The sequence below is a fragment of the Limanda limanda genome, chromosome 13 (genome assembly GCF_963576545.1).
Source record: "Limanda limanda chromosome 13, fLimLim1.1, whole genome shotgun sequence".
In the NCBI taxonomy this organism is placed as follows: domain Eukaryota; kingdom Metazoa; phylum Chordata; class Actinopteri; order Pleuronectiformes; family Pleuronectidae; genus Limanda; species Limanda limanda.
Genome location: NC_083648.1, coordinates 18,963,738 through 18,983,135, shown reverse-complemented (window position 1 = coordinate 18,983,135; position 19,398 = coordinate 18,963,738). Strand labels below are relative to the sequence as shown.

Sequence of the window (19,398 nt, the reverse complement as noted above, 5' to 3'; positions counted from 1 at the left end):
AGCACTATAATTTAATGTCCATTACCCCTCTGCCACAGCTACAGACCCACCGCTACATCTGTTTCAATAATTTTGTCATTTTTTCCCCCTGCTGAAGACGGCGGCAGCTTCAAAGTGGCGGGTGACCACACGTGAGCTGAAGTTTCCTACGCGCTCGCTCCCGGCTCGGGGGCTTGCTCGCACGCTAGCCCGCAGAAGCCCTAAACTCCTCTAACTGGAGTCAGATGGCAGTGTTTGTCCAAGGCCATCGCCGGCATCAGCATGGAAGTGTGGCGAGGCTAATGATAGTGAAGGGGCAAGGGAGGCAGCTCCCCCCCCCGCTCTGAGGTCACAGCGACCAGACGGGCGGTCAGCAGGGTGTGTGGTCCCGTCGCCCCGGATACACCTGCGCCCTTGGACGCCGTGAGCCGGAGACGCCCTGGGGTTCAATTACGTCCGAAAGAGAATTGGGCTCTTTGTCAAGCAGCATGTCATGTAAACGCTGGGGAGGAGTAAAACTCTGCTGACTCTGCATTCATTGTGCATCAATAGAAATTAGATTAGATTCAACTTTATTGTCATTGCACAGTACAAGTACTTATACAACGAAATGCAGTTTAGCATCTAACCAGAAGTGCAAAAAAGGCAGTAAAAGTGCAGAGTAGTGTGCAAATTTAAATTGAATATGTAAATAAATAAGATCTGTACAGTAAGAAATATATATGGAATATTACAGTATTAAGAGGTATTGTATGATATGAGAACGATGAATACACTATTAGCAAGATAAATATATACATATATATAAATATGAATACACTATAGGCGTGATAATACAGTAGTAGAAAAGGGAACAGTCTAGTGCAAATGTTCAAATGTTCAAATGTTCAGTGGTTGGAGGAGGGTGTGTGGCAGTCCAAGCCAGGGTGGAGGGGGGAGGTATAGTCACTGGAGAAAGTGTTTGTGTGTGTGTCAGGGATGAAGCTGTTCCTGAACCTGCTGGTCTAGGAACGGAGAACCCTGTAGCGCCTCCCAGAAAAGAGGAACAAGATCGCTGTCAAAATGCATTTGACAGTGATCTTGCACCAAATTTGTGTCTCTCCATCCCGGGCCAAAGGCACAACAATCGAGTCCACTGACAATTCTGAGCTGAAACATCATAAAACTGCTGACCTCCGCTCTTTCAGAAGCATCATTAGTCAACAGTGCTCTGTGTTTGTATCGGGTCAAATTGAGAGGACTCTGAGTCATGGACCTGGCCAGCCTGACCCGGCGCCTGCTCTGCAGAATGGGCTGCAGGGCCTCTTGCTCATTGTCTTCACAGTCCCAGCAGTGACGTGGGTATCAGTAAAGACTCAACCTGGCTGCCTGGGTCGGCACGCCGCTATTGTCGTCTGGCAACCACGGAGCAGAGGAGGGGGAAAGAAAATGACAGGAAACTGGTGTCACGGTCACAGTCACCCGTCACAGTATGACAGCGCCCCTCCCTAAACCAATCCTCCCCCAGACCACAGAGTAGAAGACAGGGCGGATATGGACAACGCCAACCTGGGTGTTTAGAATCTGACGCCGCCGTACAGTCGCCACTGTCTGCCTGCATGGGGGTTGGTTGAGTGTGTGCAGTAATTTGGCTGAGCGCTACACAAATGAAACGTTTTATGTGTATCAAAGCAAAGGGAAGTAATTAGTTGTAAATAGCGGCTTTGTGTAGTCGTGCAGTCCCACAATGTGTTTATTTAGCTTCACTTTAATCAAATCAGAAGGCTGACTTTTTTTAAATTTAGAACAACATGTTTTCAACTTTCCCATGCCAATATCTTTTTAGTCACAATAGCAGGGTTCTCTAGTTAATGGTTAGGTGTATCGGTTTAGATGATCATGGTGCCTGGAGGACGAGTCCCAGTGACTTTGTTGAGCTGGTTTTTTTCCTAGTGCCATCATCACGTTGACATTACTGTTTAAGTATTGTTAAACTGTTAACAAGGTAAACTGGTATAAATGCCTAACCTTAACATGCTAAGGCTGAACCCTGTATGGCAGCGGCTACTCCTGCTCCCAATTAATTCAATGTTTCATTAATTTAATGTTTTATTACTCAAGCAATTTATTAACAGTCACCGGTGTCAAGTTAATATTTACTCTGTGCATTAATCCAACCACTGTGAAATGACGAGCAATTTTTTTTTATGGCCTTTTTTTATGGACAATTTTTTTTATGGCCTAGTTTGTCTCTAGGTCTATACGTATGTCTGTCTATGCTGTCTATTATGTCTGTTTTTGTTGTGTTAACTGTACTTGCCTTTTTTGTTTGCACATACAAAATGCAATGTGATGTGCACTCCTTGATGTATGGTCTGAATGACAATAAAGTTCACTTTGACTAACACCGCCGTGGCCATTTCAGTCAAGTCTATAGGCTGAGGCAGCTGTTATTAGTAAGAAAGAATTTCAGAAATGAGGTAAAGAATTATTTTAACTTTCAAAAAGGCTAAAAAGCTCATTTAGCTTCAAGAACACTGTAGAAAATGTTTTCATGATGCAAATTGTAACCTGCTTTTAAGAATTATCTTTAAGAAAAATGTTATGATTTCATTCCATTAATATGCAAAGTGTTCACCAATGCACTGAATGCCATTCAGCTGCGGCACAAATCTGGGCAAGTGAAAGGGAGCATATTCAACTTTAGCCACTTGGCAACAAGGAAGTCGTGCTACATCTGAGGGATGGAGCTTTTTTACTAGTTTCCTGATGTGCTAGCAGCTGGAATTAATGTAGGAACATTCAATATGTGTTGACTGAACAAACTGGCTGAGTGCCCACTATTCATTTGTTGTATAATGTATTGTTCCAAGTTTTCAAATAGAATCATTTCAATCAAAATTATTTTTAACCACCATGCAGCCAAAGTCTAAATGTGTTGCTGGAGCAGCATGGTGGAAATAAAGTGTCAGTAACAATGGGCAGATGTCAATTTCACATTAAATATTCTTAACATTTGACATTTAGAAACTTACACAACTTTTGCACAAGAGATTTAAATGAAGGTAGAAATGTCTGACGCAATATTTGACCGAACTGAAAAATATCCACTATTGTTGCAGCACTGCTTTAACATAGAGTAGATGTGAAATTGAGGAAATTTAGAGTTTTCCTCTGGGAGCCTCTTCAACACAGAGAGTGATAAGGCTACAGCAACATGTGTCATGACTCCCTATGAATAAGAAAGTGGGATTCACTTTCCTCCAAAATATTTTATGTTAATCTTAAACTTAAGTCTGGACAAACTGAAGTAAGCCAGTTGGATGCGACCTTATGAGATGATGTCAGTTGAGAAAGTGACATTTGTTTCAAATCCTCCATCCTGGATGACAGCCTATAACTTCCCATGTGTCTCATGTAGTTTGAACAAGGTCAAGGAAGTGAAGCTGGGGTATTTCCCGTGAAAATAAATGCAATATACTTCCCTCTGCATTCAAAATTATCAGGACCTCAGTATGCAAAACAAAGGCTACTCTCCATTTTTTTTTACAAGAGATCTGTGAATTGATCATGCCAGCTCTTAGGTTACCACAGAACAGCTGTTACTTTGCAAGTGCGTCACTGTGGCAAGAAGCTATTTACAATTTGCATACCCTGTGCAAATTCACGACCACACTTCCACAAAAAACCATTGTATAGCTATAAACAAGTCGTCACAGGACAGCCCAGTCCAGGCTCAATACCATGACTTCTGACAACAAATGACAAAATGTGCATAGTGAGAAAAAAAATTGTAATACTGAACATCTAACTGGTGATTTAACATGTGAAATGATCTTCTCTAATCTAAATTATTGTTTGTGACTCTTTGTAACTGTAGCGAATGTTCTATGCAGTGTGAAAATGATTATTATTCAAATTGAGTTCACACAGTGCAACGAAATTGTTGATCTGCAAAAATCTCCCAGAGGATAGATCTGACTTTGACACAGTGAAATGTGTGTTGAGAGTTTGAGCTGCACTGTGAGAGCATGGTGCTGATTATGTGTCAACTTTTTAACTTGAAAGTTAATGATTGCATATTCCTCTACGAAACAAGGAGTTATTGATGGTTAGGCCGAAAACAATGTTTAATTAATTATTTTCTGAAGTTATGGTTGAAGTTTTCAGGTGATTCCCTTCAGATAATTCTTCAAATGATGCCAAATATATAAATGCCCCTGTGCAGCAAAAAGCACGAATGTGGAACCAACATCAGTCCCATTATAGTTTAAATGATGAACACAATCTAAGGATTGGATACAAGCATTCATAAACTTTGCAGCAAATGCATTGCTTGCATATATACATTTAAAAACATATAGGTTCCATTTCCCTACCTTGTTGGAGGCCATGTCACTGACAGAGCGGTAGGTCTGGATGGTCTCCAACTGGTCCAGACACCAGTCCAGCTCCTCCATTGTCTCCATAGCCAGCTTCTGGTAGGACTCATCTGCCAACAGACACATGGACACGTAATCAGGCCCGAGAGGATCCATGTCCATGCCAGAACCCCCTGACACCATGCATGTGGGTCCGAGGGTCCCGGAGTGGCCCGACCGTACAGAGGACTGGCCCGCGGGACATCCGGTGGTCGCAGAGGAAGGGGGGGACGTGTGCACACAAAGCTCCTTCATCTTGTTCCGCTCCACCACCTCAGAAAGTTCACAGAAGTTACACTCTGCAGACAAACTGAGGCTAGAATCACTGTTTGCTAACTCGCCCTCTCTCGGTAGGCTCTTTCTCTCCGTACCCCCTGATTCCCTCACTCTCATGCACTCTGCAAACCCCCTCCCACTCTGTCTGGTTCCCCCACCCCTCCTCAGTTTCTCTCTTGACCGCTAATACACCCTCTCGGTACCATGAACGAGTGGCTCAGGAACCAGGCGGTCTGCTGCCTCCTGCTGTTGATGTGTCTAGGACCCCCCCACCCCCATCTCCCTCCCATTCAAACATATACAACCGGTGTGTACATTGAGGTACAGAGACACAACCCCAGTGCAGATGTTTGGTGAAACAGAACCATCTGGCTTAGCTCTAAATACTCTGCAGATTCACTGAGTTATGTCTATGATTACTGATAGAATGAAACTACAGGAACAAGAAGAAGAGTTTAGACAGGAAGCGGAGGCAGAGACAACAACCTGCTGTAGCGTATATTTGACGCACTTTGTCAACTCACTCCACTCCCGATGACTTCCTTTCTGAAACCTGCAGACCACTTCAAGGCTGTACAGTGCCGAGCTGCAGCTCACACCCCACCACCACGCTCCACAAACTGGCTCTCTCCTCTCTCAACCTCTCGGAGGGAGAAAAAAAAAAAAAATTATATCAAACACCAAGCCCTGTGTTTGCACATGCAACACATGCAAACTTTGACTCACTGAATTTGGGGGGGGGGGGGAGAACAGGCCGGGGTCTCCTGTGTGCCAAAGAAACCAAAGCACTTCCTCTTTGGCCCCTGAATTTGCACAAAACATGGAGTGGAATTACTGAATGGAGGGAGAGACTGCTGAGGACAATCGTAGCTGTCATTCATCGAACCGGTGCTGTCGTGACCGGACGTGTCTCACACGTGGTGGGCTGACAAAGTTTAAGAAGAGGAAAAAAATAAGATGATAAACACGAGCAAACTAATTAAGAAACATCATATTCCAATAAGCAGAATGTTGATTCGACACATTTCTGCCTGGAGGGAGCAAACACTCACGCATCTGGATCTCCCTGCCTCCCTTGCTCTCTGGAAAAGACTGATCTCGACTTCATAGGGCTTCACACATGGAAGAAATTTAGCCCATATGCTTAGCACAACAGGACAGCCAGCGTGCTGCTCCCCAATTTACGTCAATGTAGTGGTTCAAAGCACTTCAAAGGCCCGTGATGGCGCACAGACTCTGAACCACCAGTGTTTGACAAAGCACTTCAATGAGATCTCAAACCGAACAGTATATGTGCAGTTCAGGAAACCTCCCTTCATTGAAAAGGTATCAGAACAACATGACGACTCTTCTGAATCACACAGGAAAAGTCTAGGTTCTGCTGTTTGACTTCCACTGTGGTTTTTAGGAATCGTGCCGCTAGCTCCTCAAATTACGAGAGGAAGACTGCAAGCGCAAGCCACATTCCTCAGGTCAGAGCAGTTTTCCTTTATTTGAGATCCAGGTTGGAGGATTCAAAGAACTCTTGGCTCTGATATACCACTGGACGCCAAGTTCCGCGGTCCTAACTATTCGCAGGAACCACTGGCATCCGAGCCATGTAAAAATCAGTGACGCAGATCAAAACGTACGACATCAAAGCAGCTCAGGCACAAGGTGGTGAGCTGTTGAAACTGGGTATATACCCATGTGCGGCCGGCTTGAGCCATAGGAGCGGGAGATGTTGCCAAGAAGGTGGGACCACATCCTGCACTCGTTTCCCTCCGATGAGGGCTTAAAGAGACATTGGACATTTTACCAGTGCAGGCGGTGAACATCAAAGTGTTGGCTCTTTGTATGAACAGGAATCAGGCCCTTTTGATGCTGGAGGCTAATTCATACGCCGAGTCCAGTTCTTGATGGCTGTAAACCACTCAGATGTGGACTGCGGAACAAAGGTTTACCGGCTCCTCAAGATCACTGAGGCAGAATTTCCCTCATTCATCTCTTGGGATTCAGTTAGTGACCTGGGGCCAAACGTCACTTATCTGACTCGTGTAATAAATAATCAGATTTGAGAGTGGAAGTTGTGACTACAACAAGGACATGTGCTCACAATAGAAGTAAATTGGACTTCTGAAGCCGTCATCAGCTCTGCTCCATCGTGAATACAGAGCTACATGGGCTGGCAGACTTTTCCCCATGTCACCAGTCAGAGGTGGCGTGACTAACTTTCAGTCTGAGAAAGCCTGCTCCCAGACAGAGTGCGAGGTACTTTTCCAGCCTGTTTTTCAGTTGAAGTCTTATTTTTTTCTTACCTCAGTCACTCCTAATGCTTTGGCCATATGCTGGAGGCTGCCCAGAGGACAACAGACCTCAGTGTGCAGACAGAACCCCGTCTGCCTCCCCCCTCTCGCTCCATCTTTCTCCCACTATAGGGCCACAAACCGACCTCTGTAAGAGCCATCAACTGCACTAACGACCAGGGCCGAGCTCAAACACCCGCAGCCCCCTCACCACCTCCACTCCCGCCCAAGACACCTTCCACTCACATCCAGCTCACACTGCTGCTCTCTGTGCTCGCAGCCCCCCCCCACAAACCCTGATTCTCTTGCTGTCTGGGGGAAGCTTGGTGAGAAGAACTGTTCTGTCTCATCTATTATACCACCTACTGATGAGCTACAGCCAGTGACAGATGACGTATTTACTTTAGTTAAGTAATAGTACCACAACAAAAAATATTTGATTATAAGAAAAACCCTGCATTCAATGCAATTTTACTAAAGTAATAAAGTAAAATGTACTTCAGTATTAAAAGTATATAACAAGTCCTTCTTGGAGATGTTATATTTGTGTATACATTATTTGTTTTTTTTTAGTAGAGCCTGACTACTATGGACTATTCGGAGCTGTTAACCAACATTAGTTTCCAAAAACTAAACATTTGGCTGTTAATATATACAAATTATAATCTGGCAATGATTTCTAAGATGTCATGATCAAACCCTTAAGATAAATATATGTAAGAGAGGCTTGATATCTTACAGTTTAACCATAAACTTAAGTATAAATAACTTTAAATGAATAAAAATACTTAGAACTTGAAGTAAGAAACTAATCAAGACAAATTTTTACGTAAAATGTGAACTCTTATACACATGTTTTCTGTATTCTAGAAGATAAAAGTTTACACAACAGCAAACATAAACTCTGATACAGGGCTCATGTTGTTGATTGGCCGAACGATAAATTGGTTGGGCTCTAGGTTTTATAACTAATGCATTAATATATAAGAAGTAAAACTGGAACAGGTCAAGAGGATTCTAGTCGCAATTATCTCCTCCAAGGTCATTATGTTTTCATTATTGTCTGTCTGGTAAGGAGCATTACACTAAAACTGCTGAACCAATTCTCTTGAAACATGTTGGAATGATGGGAAGAATCAGAACTTCACTTCTAAATAGGGTATTTTTGTGAACTTCTCAAGAAATAATGCTTAAATCTTTAAGAAATCAGGCTTGCATACCAAGTGGCCAATAAGGTTTTTCGAGTGCTATTCTAGTTACTGTATGCACTGTTAAACTAGCCACTAGGTGGTGAATTAAACTATGTGTCTTTAAAGTTACTGGTCCCACACTTTTGGGCAACGCCATATTTTTGGTTTGTAAAATCCAAAATCTGTACAAGTACATGTACTATATGTACTATGTCACTTCCCTCCACAAGTTTCTAAGCAGCTTTACAGGCTGTATATGCAGCTGAGGGTTTCCTGCAGTGTCTGAGTGTTCAAGGCAAGGCTGACTGCACTCAGTGACGAATACGGCTCGACTAATGTTTATTCCCACTAATTGAACTCGTCAGGGAGTAAAACAACCGCTTACAACAAAGGGTCGATGCATACGACTGCAGTCACCAGCGTCAGCTCGAGTGTAAACACCTCCGAGCTATCTGCATGTGCGCAAACACAACGCATTCCTCATCTTGACCTCCCCACATCATGAAGGAGAAGAGAGCACACTCTGATACTGATACGTGCCTGTGCTCAGGGCTGCGTTTGTTTGACTTTGCGCTGCACATGGAGCTAAGACACACAGGATGGTTGAATGAATCACTGGTGTATCAGCCCCCAATCTACGTCAACTTAATCAGGTTTTTCAGAGTAGAGACGTATGAAAATATGTTGACATTAGGGACAAAGAGGGAAAGAAGGAAACGTTTCAACACAGTCACACTTGGTGGAAAAATACAGCATGACTGTAAATATTTGAATCAGTGACTTGCTTACAACAAAAGTAACGGGGTGCTCTTAACAAAAGGAGCTGTATACTGCAACATTTTAATATATTGTATATAAGATGTTACATATTTGTAACAGCAGTAACATCACATACAGTAAATAACAGCTGAGATCCAGAGTTTTCAGAAACTGAAACATCTTTTGTTTTAATTTCTTATGCATTGAAAATATGCAATCAGTATTTTCAATCAATATTTCTTGAAAACATTACTGACATAGGTAAAAGTACATCTAACAATATACAGATTATTTTGCAGTTTATTAAATATTTGTCTAATTGTCAATAGAATGTAGGTAACATGAAGTTGTACTTTTATTTATTTAGAATGATTCAATAAAAAGTGCTGTGCTACTGTATGGGACAGAATTCAATACAATGCTATATGATAAGATCTTTATCTGTCCCACTGTTTTCCTATGAGAGTGAGGTGTCACTTCTCCAGAACTTAACTCTTGTGAACCTGTGTTGTGTTGGAAATTTAGAGTCAGTCCAACCCCGAAACCACACTATCACTAGTTGTCTTTTCTCACAAACATCTCTCAGTCCTGGTTATGACTCTTCATAGTTTATAATTGTGGTGTAATCTCCTCACCTATCACAACAAAAGGCTTTTCGCAGTTATCCAAACACACACATTCTGACACACACCTCATTACGGCCTGTGTGACAGCTCCTGCACAATGCACCGTGGAGCTGTGCTGGCATGGGCCAGCTGGAGGGATGGGCCGCAGCGAGATTTATGACTGTGCTGACGTCAATGACATAATTCAAATACTTAACCAGGCTGCACGCTTCCAGCCCGGCAGATCGTCTCCTCTATGCCAGCATGGAAAACCTGACATGGATTCCTGCTGTGGAGCTGAGTGACTGGCTCAGACTGGAGCGGAGCGGACGGCTCAGACTGAAAATGTCAGGTCAAATTAGTTCTGGCTGCCAGTGTGTGGCCAGCTGTCCGTCTGTGTGTCCATCCATCCGTCTGTTTATTCATTATTCATTGCCCTGCACGTAAGTAGGGGATTTCCCCCCCGTCCCGCCCCTGTCTGTGTGTGTGTCTACAAAACTAACTCAACAATGCATGGAAAGATTTATTCCAAATTGGTGGGAATATTATTAGGGAGGGTGTCTCATGAAGATTAGCTTTTTGAGGTGATTGGTTAAAGGTCAATGTCTTCAAAAATATGATCTGACATTTTCCAACGGATCTGCTTAGATAATAAGACTGGAAAGACAAGCTAGTTATATTGAAAAAGATTCCCATGAAGAAGTCACTAAAGCCCCTTTTCCACTGGCCAAAATAATCCCTAACATATGACTTTTATATACAATGGGAATAGATACAATCAGCATTCATTCCTGGGTTATGTATGAAAGGGTTTAATCAGCTGTGATCGGCAGTAAGGGAAAACGACACTCTGGTGAACGCACTCATTTGGCAAGAAAACGAGGTGAGAGAGCTTCTCAGTTTTCGATGTGTTTGTGACATGGAACATGATGTGCCATGAGAAAAAAACAGAAAGGTAAACTCCTCTGCTGGCAATGGGAAAGGAGTGAATGGCCTTTTTTTGATGGGGTATAAGAAGTCTGACAATTTGATCCTGCACACTTCAACAGTGCATTTTCTCTATCATATATAAATATACACATGACCTAAAGCTTACTGAGTTTGAAAGTAATCTATGATAATAAGGCAGCAATGATGTCATCATGACATGGATGCAATAATAAAACATTAACTTGATCAACCTACAAGATTAAAACTAATCATTTACCATTCAACTGAATGAACTGAACAATGTCATGATCATGGTGAAATGGCATCATTGTACTGCAATAAAATATATGCAATCCCTCTCTGATGCGTTTCATTTTAAAAGTGTTGGAATCAGGACGGCAGGTGACTGTATTTAAAAAACCTGTCTCACACACAAATCCCACAAACTTCCCTTGCCTTGACCCCACAATGTTACAAGAGAGCAGATACTTAGGTGTTAAATCATAAATATTTGATCATGCTGTGGATGCAGGACTGATCAACTATAAAGTGTGGACGTGCACAGTGCACAGCTTAGGTGGCCTGGGCCACTCCCTGTTTGCAATTTTTCGACTGAGCTGCCCCACGGCAGTTTGTTACCCAAGCTGTCACCAAATTAAGTTGCAACATTGAAGATTAAAAAAAAAGAGGATGCAAGCGATGTCCATTGCCCCGTTTCATGTGAAACTTGTTTTACGTCAGAGAAAGACAGTTGTGTTTACGCTGGGACTGGAGTCTGATGTTGACACATTGTGTCACAAGTTCAGTGTGAGTCTTCGGTGTGATCGTTGTGATTCTCTGTAAATAAAAAACCTCAACAATGCTCAGTTTGACACATTCTCACGATGTTGTGCAAAAATAGGTTATTTTCTTTTCCATGGTGAAGCAGGGGTCCCTCAAAATGTCTGTGCACATCCCTGGTATAAAGTGTCTGCAAAACTAAACCACTAGTTAAGTATTTTCACATTTTTACTGCAATACAGGAAGCTGAGGCAGGTTTGGTTGCAAAAGTTTCACCTGAGATAACAGGCCGGTGCACTTCTATGCACACACACACGCACTCGCACACACACACACGCACAAGAAACACAAACTATGACTGCAACAGTCATGGCCTGATTTAAAGGCGATCACATCTGATTGAATGTCATAATAGAGCAGATTACTGGAACTGACACATGCTTTTCTTTTTCTTTTGTGCTGTCGGAACCTGTTTTGACCGAGGTTATTCTTCACTACTCTTTATTACTTCTCTCCCAGGACATGTTTACAAAATGAGACAATAGATGAGTGAGCAATTCTTATTGTGCCGGGCTCCACACCCTGAGCAGTGTACGCACAGAGTCACGTGTCTTTTTTTGATAATTAGGGAATTAACAAACAACATATCCATATAAGGTAAAAGAAACTACTTCTTAATAAAAACAAACAGTGGCTCTGTGTGTGAAGTTTGACAAAATGTTGCTTTAACTAAATGCAAAGGCACTGTAATAAAAACACGTTGCAGTGAAGAGACTGTAAAATGCAACATTATGTGCTAGCAAACTTAATTCAATTTAATATATTGTAATTTTAAACATCTTAAACTACTATTATATTTGCGGAAATTATTATAAATTTATACTGTTCATCCAGTTTCGTAATCCAATATTGGATATAATATGGTGGATCTAAAAACATACTGTACATGGTTGAGTCTCTATAAAGTGGATCAACAAAACATTAAATCCTATAATAGATTGAATCAATTTCTAGCAGAGAGTTAAAAGTGGAGGTCGGTGATCTTTGTTACGTCTGGTGCTTATAGATCAACAGCCTACAGGTGTCTTTGTTTCCTTTAGGGAGAGCCAGACAAGCTAGCTCCTGTTCTGTGTCAAATCGTATTGCTCCTTCAGATTTAAGTAGCATAGGTCAAATTTTTGGTGAGACAACTTTTGAACATTGAACCATGCAATATTTATTACAGCTCAGGTTAAACAAACCCCATTAGTCCGTGCTCCCGTTTCAAATGTTAATCTGCCACTTTTGATTCGATAGATCTGTAAAATAGAAATAGTGTATGACTGTAACTTAGCTTAAATCAAAAAAGTGTGTAACATTATACTTTGAGACTATACCTACACGACTGATAGAAGACTACTTGTTTATGTCATACTAGGTTAAAAGTGAAGAATTGTACTCCTATCTTACATGTCTGGTAAATATAGATCTACAGCCTTGCAGCCTTTTAGCTTAGCTTAGCATAAAGTCAGAAACCAGGGGGAAGCTTAAACAATTTAATTCATTAGCCTTTCAATGTGCCTACATTGTTGACGTGTTAGTATTATTGTTATTTCTGCGACTGGTGAGGCTAGTGATAATAATAATTACCATTTTTTGTCTTTTTATTTTTGTGTCTTAAAGCACCTTGAATCTACTATGTTGTATTTAAAGTGCTCAATAAATAAAGAGGAACTGGATCTATCTGAATCAAACGCAGTCTGTCTACCACCAACTAGAATGAGTATTTGTTTTTCTCAATTTTTCTTTGCGGAGTCAAATTCTAGAGAACGGAACGGAGGCGGATCTCTGTGGCCCGCAGCGCTGCCTGAAACATTAGTGTCTCCAGGTCCAGCCAAAGGGAACATTCACTCAAAGATCAGGTTTCAACATCCCTTTCTCACTCAATGACTAACCATTTACCCAACCATCTGTGACGATCTCACAGCTAATGACATTGATAACTGATACAGATCATTTACTACTCCTGACAGCGAAAGACGTCACAATCAAGAATATTCTTCAAAAGTGCCATTTATCAGGCGTAATATAGAGCAAAGCCTGTAATCTGAATCAGTCTGGAAAGAGTATGTTCTTTGTTAAACTGCCTGTCTCAAGGGACCGCTGCTGTGTGATGGGCCAAGACGGTTGGTGTACCGAAAACTGCAAAGTCACATGAGGAAAAGTACAATACACTTTACTGGAATAAAGATGTTTACTCATGTACACAGGCTGCACTGACGCACTTGACGCTGAGCTGATTTCTATTATGACCCCCCCAGCACACATACACCCTTCTTTGCTTCTCATGCACTTTCACCCAGTGACTGTTAATTTCATCGGCCTTTTTTGTTCCTGCTTCTCCCGGATGGCATCTGATTAAAAAGAAAAACTGTGACGTTTGTCTCTGACCTTTGGTGTCTTTTCTTTCTCTCTTTACTCACTCAATCTGCTAAATCTTTCACTCTTTCTTGAAACCACTACATCCCCACCACCAGGAATTCCTAGAACCCTGATTTCTGACGTGTTTCACCCGCTGTGTCCTGCTCAAATCCCTTTACAGGGATTGTCAAAGATTCAAAGGGATCTTTCACATCTGTGCTGAGCTGGCGCCCAGAAAGACGCAGGTACTGTGTCTTTTCCACCACTGGGAGCAATAATGGCTCACTGAAAACACAGATGCAAAACAGGAAAAATCTGTTCTCCTTTTTCCGCCCCAGAAACGAGACAGAGAGCAGCACAGAGAAGGATATGAGGGCTTCTTGTTATATTGTTAATTGTTGTACTCCTCCTGAACATTGGGAACAATCGCCGTTATATGGTGGCAGGTGGACTGGGTTGATGACGGCTAGCTCTGTGGTGACACAGGATTTAAACGGCATGTATCGTCTAGCAGAGGTTGCAAACAGATCAAAAACAGAATTAATCACGTTTGTTTGCCTCATTTTATCTACCCCCATGCGTCACAATGGAAACCAATAGCAGCACGGCTTCGCTCATCAGCGATGACTTGGGGAAGGTCAAGGTTTGTGAGAAGTGTGGAGGAGGAGGAAGGACAATGAGGGACTCACACTTAGTCGTCTTGTATTTTTTCCTGCCGTGGGACACCCCCAGCAGCCCATTAGTGCTGATAGGAAGTGGAGCGCGGCCCTGGTGCAGGCTGTGCTGACGTAAATGGTGCTCGCAGAACCAGAGTAGCAGGAACTAATATCCCCACCACCCTCCCTCCTCTTCTTCTCTTTCACTTATCCACTCCCTGCTTCAAATCTACCTGATCTGAGTACAAACCATTTAATCTTCTTCTCAGGCTCTCACCCTCTTTTCGCCGTGGACAATCTATTACATCAGATGAACCTGCTGCTACTTTTGAGTCTCATCCTAAAACTGACTCTTTAAATCTATATTCTACTACTGTATTAGTTTGTATATGTATGTTCTTAATGCACACGCTTAATCATTTATGGCTCTTTTTATGTTGCATATGTTTTGTAATGACCCTTTGACCATGCATATTTCCTTTTATCCTTGTTTGCTTGAAGATGACCAAAACAACAATAATAATTATCAATAATATCATTAACAATATTCACCTATATCATATTCCTGACTGGTTGTTATGTCAGAAACTGAAGTTTTGTTTCCTGTTTCAAAAATTCAAAATATGATATTATATCTTGTTTTATTATATTATATAACTGTGATGCAAAATGCATATTTGACTGAGCATGTTGATTGAAAACATAAGAACATATCTCATCTACTGTGCAAGTGTGAGAACAGGAAGTCTCTGTATGCTGCTGTGAATGTTGTTGATTATTTTGGAGATAACGTCACATGCAAGTGAAATTTCTTTCTCTGGGTTTTTTTCCATAAAACTGCACGTACTGTTATTACCACAACAGGAAAACACTGATTGGAGCGTAGTTATTTTTGCATCATTATCTCTTAAATCTTAAGCTCATCTCAGTGTCCTCCTCTTGCAGCCGATCTTGACATTTGAGTTTTAGGAAAATAAACAAACAACTACCACAGTAAAAACATTGCACAACTGGAGTGTGCGCATGCACGTTCCAGTTTTGCACATTTCCCAGAATCATAGGCTCTTTTGCGGGTGTATTTATTCTCCCCTCCTCATGTAGTGGAGGGCTTGAGGCTGCACTCACCTGACAGACACACTTTGGTGACAGGCGGCTGATTTGCAGCAGGAGACCTCCTGAAACCAAAGGGAAACAAGTCACAAACGATTAAAACCAGATGTGTAACAGATGTTTGCATCAATTTTTTCTACTAATGTGATTTGGTTTCTGTAGGAAACACTGAATAGATGCTCAGTCTCTCTGCATGGGACAAGTCTGATTTTCAACGGCGGCACACTGTTTCGTCTTATTAACTCTCAGCTCACGGTGACCAGTCTTTCCTAAGTTTCTTTGACTGTTTCCACCTGGGGCACAGACCTGATGCATGTGCAGCCACAGCACTGACCCAGTACAGACATCAGAGGGAGCTCTCATAGCACCAGAATGAGATTAAGTAACCTCGTCAGGTAAATAGAAAATGTCACTCTGTCCAGTTCAGGATTTCCAGTGACAGTGCAGCACACCAGACTCCCTGCAGGTTTGGGTCTGCTCTTCATGAAACCACAGTGCTGGGCAAGGTTTTGATGAACTGGCGCCCCCAAGTGTGGGATGTAGGTATATTGAACTGTGGCATCTAAATATGTTATTTTTTGAATGATTCTTTTTTCAAGTGATTTATACCAGCACACATAAAATAAACAAATATGGCTCCTAGTAGAAAAGCCTTTTTCCATAGCTGAAAACAGCGCGTAGTCACAAACCGCACACTGTTACACAATGAGATGACTTACTTATTGGATGCACATTGTACATTTGTCAAAGTGGTGAAGTTGTTCCTGACGGTTCGAAGGCTTGCCAGAACCTAAAAACAAACAAAAAAACATAAAAATAATGATAAGAAGAAGCCATACGAGGAGTTGAACACGGTAGAGTAGAAATATGAAGAATATTTAACTATATAAACAGGAAGATCAGTATAAGACTATTGTAGGCGAGTCAAGAGAAAATATACACTGATAATGTCACTAATATTTATAGTGTTACGATAATGTAATAGGTGCTCAGAGGATACACAAGTGTTTCTGTATTTTTAGATCTTAAGGAGGTTAAGAGGTCAACTCATCCTGCAAAGTAACTCATTATTATGAAAATGAGGATTCAGCCCTGTCCATTTGTTTATTGGTTGGTTTTGTGTGTAAGCAAGATTACACAAAAACATGTTGAACGGATTACCACAAAACTACACATTTTTCTGAGGGAAAGAGTTTTCGATCTTGGAAAAATCTGGCATATTTAGGGAACTGATATCTATGAATGATTGAAATTTGATGTGGCTTGGTTGAATTTGAGGGGCCTGTTGGGCCTTGGAGGTAAACGCTCTACTGAGTGCTATTTCACAGCTGACTCATGAATAATAATTAATTTGTGGTGCATTCAAAGTGGATTTTACCTCTCACAATAATGGTGGTTGTTACTCACACTCCAGATAAAAATGAACACAAATAATAATAATAATAGTAAAAAAAAAGGCCATTAAAAGAAAACTCAAATGCAAAAGCCACACAATGGAAACAGAATCACAATCACTTCTGTTGTGGTTGTGCTTCTGTTGTGTGGCTTTTCTAGTTGTGTTGTGGCTTTTGCATTTGTATTTTCCATTAATGTGCTTGTGAGAGACGTCTCGTCAACGTACGAGCCCTTGGTAATAACTGAAACTTAACTTCAGCACATCAATAAACCTTATTTTGCCTAAAATACAGTAAGTTGTAAGAAGGTAGGAACCTTAAGCTGCTGTAATCATTAGAGAGCAATCTTTAAAAAAAAAATCAACCACACACATAAATATACTTTCATTAATGTTTGTTTGGAAAAATGATTTGAGAGAACACAGTAAGTTTTGGATGATGAGTCTAAAATAACCTTTGCCATTGATAACCAGCCCATGCCATATCAATCCACGTCTACTACAGGCCACCAGAGGGCAGGGAAGTCAATCATGACTGAGCAAGGAAGTTTATGTTTAAGATGATGGTGACAGAGGGAGATTTACTGACTTAATAATCAGCTCTTACCTGAGCAAATGGAGTCACAATCAAGTCCTCTCCGTGCCTGAAATAATGAATGAAAGGAAAGACGGAGTTACACACAAACAAATACACAGATGGTCATGGTGAAGTCGATGCAAACAACTCACAGATCTCCACCAATGGATGACTTTCGTGACATGGACTTGGGCGACAGATCGTACTCGCTGTCAGAGCGGTACAGGAAGGACTCCCTGCGCTGACCATGGCCGCCATAGTTGGGGTGAAGAACCAGACCCGAGCTCGGGGACGCCGGCTCCGTCGGACTGCAGCACAGCAAAGGGCCATTCTCCACTTCACAGCTGGAAGGAGAGAGACAAACGAGAGGGATGAACAGAAAATAAAGAAGAGGAGGCTGCAGCTGAAAGAAAAAGTTTTTTAAGTAACTACTATCATCACGTGAAATCAGTGAACGTGTGTGTTTTTCAGCTTCAAGGATCTGACCTCGCGCTCTGCATTTTGAATACCATGTCAATCAATAATCATCGTTCAGCACTACGGACTTCCAGTAAGGGTTATTGCACAACAGGTCCACAGATCCCACTCAGCAAAAAGATGGCTGCATAAACCCTAAAATGGTTATTACTCATCTATCCATACCTAACATAAACACAAACAAACGTAAATATAAAACACGTTTGCTCTGCTGGTCAGTGAGAGCAGTTTGGCTTTTAATGGAAACAGCTCGTCTGGTTGTGTCTCACCAGAAAACTGAGCACTGGCCCAAACTGGAAACTGATTGGCCCCTGATGTTTCCTGCAATCTTTAAAAAAAGAGTAGTAACTTCCAAACAAAACTGACAAAACATATCTTAGGTCGTTAAGACTTTCTTTTGTAGAAGCTTTTCTTTAAAACACAATTGCATAAACAAGAAACTATTTTCAAAATATGTTCAATGATTTGGCTTTGACTCAAACCTATAGAGCTAACAGTATACAAGGAATAAACTAACCTTACTAAATAAGGAATTGCACATGGATGTTGGACATATAATTGTCCCCTTTGGGTCCCTGATATAGAAAAATCCTAGATCCCCCAATGTGACAGCTCCATTCATTTATCCCTATAAAGCCTTAATAATAGAAGTAGCAATACAAAGAAAATACTGAAAAGGCAACCAACAGACAGCAGATACAACATTTATGAAGGCAAAGCAAACCCACAAGCCTCAGACTTGACACATGTTGTGCACATTTTATGTGTAAACGTGATGAAAATGTCTAAAAGTCTTCCCACCAGCATGTTTTTTCTGATAGTGCAGTGAAATCACCACAGATGTCTGCATGCCGACATAATCTGTTTGTCACCATGGAGTGGGAGCAGGAGCAAAGGACAAACGATTGTGTAGCCAGATGATCTCGTCAGATGGACTGATGGAGTTTAGAGGTAAAAGGTCAGAGAATGCATGGCACAAACAACAGATGGCACAAAACGTAAATTAAAATGGAAATACATTTTCCTCTATACTTCATTTTGTCTTGGATAATATGCCCTGAAAGATTGATTAAAACAAATTAGCGTTTCATATTTTAGAAAAAACTGTAGTGGTAGTCTTGTTATAGGCGTATCCACAAGAAAACACAGACACACACAATACTACACAAATGGACTGCCCCAAATACACCCCCGCCTTGGTCATTTCTACTGCATGTGGGATTAACTAGGCACACCCCCCCCCCCCTCCCACTGAGACACTCTCCGCCCCACACCTCTGCCACAGAAACTCAGATTAGTGGGAAATGTGCAAACTCTGTCTACGCTCATGCAAAGACGTCATCAGCGCTGCGATTTGCGTAATTCAAATCTCCACTTCACACAACCATGACCACATGCTTTACCTACAGCGATAATCTAATCCCTTGATCTGACACAAGCAGAAAACTGTGGTATGTAAAGGACTGTAGTGACATAACATGGTCATTTTTGAGGAAGAAAGAAAATAAAAAGAGAAAACAGAGTCTCTGGTTAAAAGAGTTGCACAACAGTGTATGTTTAAAATTTACAAAGAAGATAACT

General features: G+C 41.5%; 1 protein-coding gene across 2 annotated transcripts in view; it reads right to left on the bottom strand.

Moving 5' to 3' along the window:
- The window catches only part of LOC133018694 (cAMP-specific 3',5'-cyclic phosphodiesterase 4B-like), a 43,101-nt gene that overhangs the window by 11,189 nt on the left and 12,514 nt on the right, over window positions 1-19,398 (bottom strand). Inside the window, exons 3-7 of one of the 2 annotated variants that reach the window (XM_061085115.1) lie at window positions 17,493-17,684; window positions 17,371-17,407; window positions 16,090-16,160; window positions 15,386-15,435; window positions 4,338-4,450 (exon numbers count right to left, since the gene is read on the bottom strand). In XM_061085115.1, coding sequence (XP_060941098.1) covers window positions 4,338-4,450; window positions 15,386-15,435; window positions 16,090-16,160; window positions 17,371-17,407; window positions 17,493-17,684 — 463 coding nt within the window. Of the gene's footprint in view, window positions 1-4,337; window positions 4,451-5,166; window positions 5,236-15,385; window positions 15,436-16,089; window positions 16,161-17,370; window positions 17,408-17,492; window positions 17,685-19,398 lie in introns of those variants that run through there. The other variant, XM_061085116.1, reaches the window with a different exon arrangement.